The following is a 6,673-nucleotide window of genomic DNA, read 5'->3' on the forward strand; positions in this document are numbered from 1 at the left end:
TGTTTTGTTTCGGCGTGCGTGAGCCGAACTATGGTAGCTCTGATTCTCATTCCAGATGAGATACGTAGGCATAGAATGCGATATCCTAGCGAGCCCTTTCCCCTCTTATCCCACCTGTGTTGTTTCCAGTGTGTGTGTGTGATGTTTGTGAGCAGTTTTAGCAACTTTCTTCTATTCTTTTGAGCGTGGATCCCGTCGAGTACGACGGATGCGTAGGGGTGCTAATACCTTCCCTTCGCATAACCGACTCCCGATCCCATCTCTCTTTGGTCGCGAGACCATGTCTTTTCCAGGTTTACTTCGAGCGTTTCCTTTCCCTCTTTTGGGATAAATAACGCACGGTGGCGGCTCTGTTTGTTTTGTTTTAGCCCGCCGGTTGTTTTTCGCGGATGCGACAAGTAGGAGCTCAAATGTGAATGGAAGATGAAGTCTTTCATTTATTTTTGTGTCGGCGTCTGCTCTGATGTGTAACACTGGGAATTGGGAACACTGTGTCTTTCGTTATGTTTTAACATTCCTGATAATGACATGTTATATTGATGTTGGATATGTTTAGTTAACTGTTTGTTATTGTTGTTCCGCTACTATTTAATAAAAATTAACATTCAGACATATAGTTATTACTACTATTTCTATAAATGCGAAATGTTACATGTCTTTTCGATTGACCGGGGCTGATTGTATGTTGTAGTGTAGCACCCTAAATTTCATGTTGAATTGTTTTACTCCGACAAATGTTTTAAATTTACGTGGGGAAAATTTAGGGTGTTACATAGTGGTATCAGAGCAGGTCGGTCTGTCCAGCCAAGTTGTTGAGTCGGTGTGGTGTGATAGTTGAATACTGCCGGTGTTGTCTCTTTAACCATTGTTGTTGTTGTTGTTAATGTGAAACAGAAAATGGCTGGAAGAAATGACGCTTCTATTGTTGCTGCTTTGTAGGTTGTTGCTCAGGCTGTGCAGAATCAGCCTAATGCTGCTGGGAACGATGAGTTTTGACATTTGGGGAAGTTCAAGAGGAACAATCCGCCTACTTTCAAGGGTAGGTACGATCCTGATGGAGTACACACTTGGCTCAGGGAGATTGAGAGGATTTTCAGAGTGATGGATTGCTCAGAAGTATAGAAGGTGCAGTTCGGTACACATATATTAGCTGAGGAAGCTGATGACTGGTGGATCAACACTCGTCAGGTGTTGGATGTTGCATATGAAGTTGGAACTTGGGTTGTGTTCCGCAGGGAGTTTATGAGAAAGTACTTTCCTAAGGATGTTTGTGGGAAGAAGGAGATTGGGTTTTTGGAGCTGAAGCAAGGTAACTTGTCGGTTACCGAGTATGCTGCTAGATTTGTGAAACTTGCTAAGTTCTACCTTCATTACAATGAGGCGACTGCTGAGTTCTAGAAGTGTATCAAATTCGAGAATGGTTTGCGTCCTGAGATTAAGAAGGAGATTGGATACCAACATATCAGAAGGTTTCCAAAGTTGGTGAACAATTGTAGAATTTATGAGGATGCTAGTAAGGCTCAATTGGCTCACTACAAGGGGCTCAGCGAGAGAAGAGGAAAATAAAATCTGAATTGTGGGAAGCCATATAATGCTCCAGCTGATAAAGGTAAACAAAGAGCTGTTGATGGTAAGAGGCCGAGTGGGGGAGGTGCTCCTACTGCTCTTAAGTGCTATAGGTGCGGCGAGTTGGGTCATCGTGTCAGTGAATGCAAGAGTGATGTGAAGAAGTGTTACAAGTGTGAAAAGTCAGGGCATCTGGTTGCTGATTGCAAAGAGAATGTGGTGACTTGCTATAACTATGGTGAACCAGGACATATCAACACTCATTGCGCAAAGCTTAAGCAAGCTTTAATTGGAGGAAAGGTGTTCGCTCTGATGGGGACTCAAACTTCCAGTGATGATAGGTTGATCAGAGGTATATGTTATTTTAATATTACACCTTTGATTGCTATTATTGATACTGGTGCTACTCAGTCTTTTATTGCTGCTGAATGTGTGAAAAGGCTAGGCCTTGTTGTGTTTTCTATGAGTGGAGAAATGGTTATCGAAACTCCTTCTAAGGGTTCGTTGACTACTACTTCAGTTTGTTTTAATTGTCCTATGATAATATTTGATAAAGATTTTGGCATTGATCTTATTTGCTTGCCATTGGACAATCTTGATGTTATCTTGGGGATGAAGTGGTTGGAGTTCAATCATGTTCATATCCATTGTTATAACAAGTCGATGCAGTTTCTTACTCCTGGTAGGGAGGAAAAAGCTAGTTTGTCGTATACTAGAGAGTTGAAGAGATTTTGGAAGAGGAAGCTCAAGTGTTTGCGCTGTTCGTGGCGTTATCTGCTAAGAGTCATATGGTGATTGATGAATTACAGGTAGTGCGGGATTTTTTAGAGGTGTTTCCAGAAGACATTTCAGATGTACCGCCAAAGAGAGAGGTGGAGTTTTCTATTGATCTTATCCCTAGTACCAGACCCGTTTCTATGCCACCATACAAGATGTATGCATTAGAGTTAGGAGAGTTGAAGAAACTATTAAAAGATCTGCTAGAAAATAGATTTGTGAGATCAAGTCTGTTGCCTTGGGGAGCTCTGTTGTTGTTGGTAAAGAAGAAAGACGGTAGCATGAGGTTGTGTGTGGATTACCGACAGTTGAATAAAGTGACGATTAAGAACAAGTATCCACTTCCGAGAATAGATGACTTGATGGATCAGTTGGTGGGTGCACGGGTGTTTAGCAAAATTAATTTGAGGTAAGGTTACCACCAGATCAAAGTGAAGGATAAAGATGTACAAAAGATGGCATTTAAAACTCGATATGGACACTATGAGCATTTGATGATGCCGTTCAGTGTTTCTAATGCACCTGGAGTATTTATGTAGCACATGAATTGTATCTTTCATACTTACTTGGATCGTCTTGTTGTGGTATTTATTGATGACATTCTGATCTATTCTAAATCAGAAGAAGAACATGCTAAGCATTTACGAGTTGTATTGCAAGTGTTGAAGGAGAAAAAGCTTTATGCTAAGTTGTCAAAGTGTGAATACTAGTTGAAAGAGGTTAGCTTTCTTGGTCATGTTATTTCAGGTGGTGGTATTACTGTGGATCCACCCAAGGTAGACACGGTTCTATAATGGGAGGCTCCGAAGTCGGTGACAGAGGTTAGAAGATTTTTGGGCTTGGCTGGTTACTACCGCAGGTTTATTGAAGGATTTTCCAAGTTGGCACTTCCGTTAACTCAGTTGGCCTGCAAAGGTAAACCATTTGTGTGGGACGTTCATTGTGAGAACAATTTCGTAGAGCCGAAGAAAGGGTTGACTACAACTCCAATTTTGATTTTACCTGAACCAAATGAACCGTTTGTGGTGTATTGCGATGTGTTATTGATGGGTTTAGGTGGTATGCTAATGTAAGATGGCAAGGTTGTGGCTTATGCTTCATAAAAATTAAGGATTCATGTGAGAAACTATCCTACTCATGATTTGGAGTTGGTTGCGGTGGTGTTCATGTTGAAATTTTGGAGGCATTATCTCTATGGTTCTAGATTTGAAGTGTGTAGTGATCATAAGAGTTTGAAATACTTATTTGATCAGAGGGAATTAAATATGAGACATCGGAGATGGTTGGAATTCTTAAAGGATTATGACTCTGGCTTGAATTATCATCTCGGTAAGGAGAATGTCGTGGTTGATGCTTTAAGTCGGAAGTCTTTGCATATGTCTGCTATGATGTTTAGAGAGTTGGAAATGATTTAACAATTCAGAGACATGAGTTTGGTCTGTGAGCTGACACCGCATAGTGTGATGTTGGGTATGCTGAAGATCAATAATAATTTTCTTAATAACATTAAAGAGAGTCAGATGTTGGATGTGAAGTTGGTGGACTTGATGGTTGGAAGTAATCAGAATGAAAGTAATGATTTCAGAGTGGATGAACAAGGTGCATTGAGGTTCAGAGACATAATTTGTATTCTTGAGAAAGGTGAGTTGAAGAAGATGATTTCAGAAGAAAGTCATCGAAATAGATTGAGTATTCATCCAGGAGCTACTAAGGTGTATCAGGATCTGAAGAAGATCTTTTGGTGGTCTGAAATGATTCGTGATGTGGCTCAGTTTGTTTATGCTTGTTTGACTTATCAGAAGCCAAAGGTTGAACATTAGACACCTGCAGGGTTGATGCAACCGTTGGATATTCTAGAATGGAAATGGGATAACATTTCTATGGATTTTGTGACGGGGTTGCCGAATAATCCGAGATGGCATGATGCCATTTGGGTAATTGTTGATAGGCTGACGAAGTTGGCCCATTTTATTCCAATTAACATCAATTTTTATATGTAGAAGTTGGCAAAGATATATATCTGTGTGTTTGTGAAGTTGCATGGAGTTACATTGAGTATTGTGTCAGATAAAGATCTGAGGTTCACTTCCAGATTTTGGGAGAGTTTGTAAGAAGCTTTAGGTTCGAAGAGGAGAAGACCATTCAGTCATTAGAGGACTTGTTGAGAGCTTGTGTTCTCGAGTAAGGAGATGCTTGGGATAGTCATTTGTCATTGATTGAGTTCACATATAATAATAGTTTCCATTATAGTATTGGAATGACACCTTTTGAAGCCTTGTATGGTCGAAGGTGCATGACACCTTTGTGTTGGCATGAGTCTGGTGAAAGTGTAGTGCTTGGACCTGAGGTTGTCCAACAGACTATTGAGAAGGTGAAGGGAGAAGATGAAAGCTTCGTAGAGTAGGCAGAAAATCTACCATGATAAAAGGAGAAAGAATCTTGAGTTTCAAGAGGGAGACCATTTATTCTTGAGAGTCACTTCGGTGACCGGTGTAGGACGTTCTTTGAAGTCGAGGAAGCTTACTCCTCAGTTTATTGGTCTGTATCAGATATCCGAGCGAGTTGAACCTGTTGCTTATAGAGCGGTGTTGCCACCAAATTTGTCAAATCTAAATGATGTGTTCCATGTTTCACAACTTTGGAAGTATGTTTCGGATCCGTTGCATGTGATTTCGATGGATGATGTTCAGGTGAGGGATAACCTTACAGTTGAGGCTCTGTCTATAAAGATTGATGATTGAGAACTGAAACAGTTGAGAGGCAAAGAGATTTCTCTCGTGAAGGTAGTGTGCAGAGGCCCTGCTAGAGGAAATATGACTTGGGAGTTGGAAAGCAGGATGCGGGAGTCGTATATAGAGTTGTTCGCATCAGGTAATTTTCGAGGACGAAAATGTTCTAAGTGAGGGAGAGTAGTAACACCCCGATTTTATTTAAATTATTTTTTGTAATTTAATTATGTGATAGTTGTGATTGTGTTGTGTTGATGGATGCTTTGATGTGTTGTGTTATTCTTGGTGTGGGGTAGTCGTCTTAGAATTATCGAAATTAAGGTATTGGGGAATGTGTGAGCAAAAGTGTAGAAAGGATGGTGTGGTGAGTAATACTAATTAATTATATTAGTTATTAATTAATTAATTAATTAATTAATATTATATGAATATTAATTTAATTAGAATGAGTTATTATTACTATTATTATTATTATTATTATTTAGATTAAATAATAAAATATATTATTATTTGTTATTATTTTATTAAGTGGGATTAATAATAATAATAAGAATTATAATAAAAATAGAAAAGGGGGATAGTGAGACAGAAACACAGAGAATGTAACATTTGGGAAAAATAGAAGAAATTGAGAAAGGGAGAAGAAGAGGCTAGGGCTCAAGAGGATAAATCACCATTGTTGAAGGTCAAAGAATCAATTGATAGGAACTCTAAGATAAGGGTGGGGTTCTGATTATCTAAGAGTTAACATGATAATGGTGGGTAGATTATGCCATGTAGGTTTTGTACTTTTCTTTTTTATATTCATGATCAATGTGATAATTGATAATTGTTGAATTGTGTGTGGTATGATGATGTTGTGACTGATGATTTGTTGCTATTATTGCTGTTGGAATCATAAAATTGATTGGTTGTATGATGTCAATGCTGTGTGATTGATGTTGTTTCGGGTCAGAGTCGGAACTGGGTTATGAATGTTTTCGATGTAAATAAGTTGGATTTTTGAACGTTGGAAACATGCTTTTTCGTGTTAAAATCTGGTATAAACGACTTGTAAGAAAAATGGGATTTTAGGATGAATTTTAAGTGATTTTCATTTTGAAAAAATTGTAGAAAATTACTTCTGCGACTGTGTAATCAGTTACCAGAAATGGAGTAATCGTTTACACTGCCTAAATAATACATTTCTAGGCAAAAATTAGGGGGTGTAACCGGTTACATGTTTTTGGGTAACCGGTTACCCTGTGAAACAGAAGCTATGTAGGGGTTGGATTAAGGGGGTGTAACCGATTATCAATTTTTGGGTAACCGCTTACTGTGTGTGTGTTGGCAGTGTTGGTTACGCTACAGGGTGTAGTGTAATCAGTTACTAGTTTTAGAGTAACCTATTACAATGGAAGTATTTTCTTAAAAACTTTAAAAAATTCATACTTTCGTTCTGAATGTCCGATTCAAGTGCCATTTGAAGCGTCAGAAAGATAAGAGCGTGTACTTTCATTTAAAATTATTTTTAGTATCTGAAAATGAATATTTTTTGGTACGGTGGTGTTGATATGCATTATAATGTTTATGTGTTGGTGTGACATAACCTCAAATGCATT

At 38.6% G+C, this 6,673-nt stretch overlaps 1 protein-coding gene across 1 annotated transcript; it reads left to right on the forward strand.

Annotated features, from left to right (window-relative positions):
• The first annotated feature begins 897 nt into the window (after positions 1–897).
• Positions 898–2,361, forward strand: LOC127131974 (uncharacterized). The gene is made up of 3 exons (XM_051060845.1): positions 898–935; positions 1,236–1,309; positions 1,601–2,361. Exons 1-3 carry the CDS (start codon positions 898–900, stop codon positions 2,359–2,361), a joined length of 873 nt encoding a protein of 290 aa, XP_050916802.1.
• The last annotated feature ends 4,312 nt before the right edge of the window (positions 2,362–6,673 follow it).

This window comes from Lathyrus oleraceus, chromosome 3 (genome assembly GCF_024323335.1).
Source record: "Lathyrus oleraceus cultivar Zhongwan6 chromosome 3, CAAS_Psat_ZW6_1.0, whole genome shotgun sequence".
NCBI lineage: Eukaryota > Viridiplantae > Streptophyta > Magnoliopsida > Fabales > Fabaceae > Lathyrus > Lathyrus oleraceus.

Coding starts and splice junctions, on each gene's coding strand:
- LOC127131974 (XM_051060845.1), top strand. CDS start 898: ATGGCTGGAAGAAATGACGCTTCTATTGTTGCTGCTTT. Junction 936..1,235: donor GCTTCTATTGTTGCTGCTTT/GTAGGTTGTTGC, acceptor TGTGTTCCGCAG/GGAGTTTATGAGAAAGTACT. Junction 1,310..1,600: donor GTTTTTGGAGCTGAAGCAAG/GTAACTTGTCGG, acceptor ATAATGCTCCAG/CTGATAAAGGTAAACAAAGA.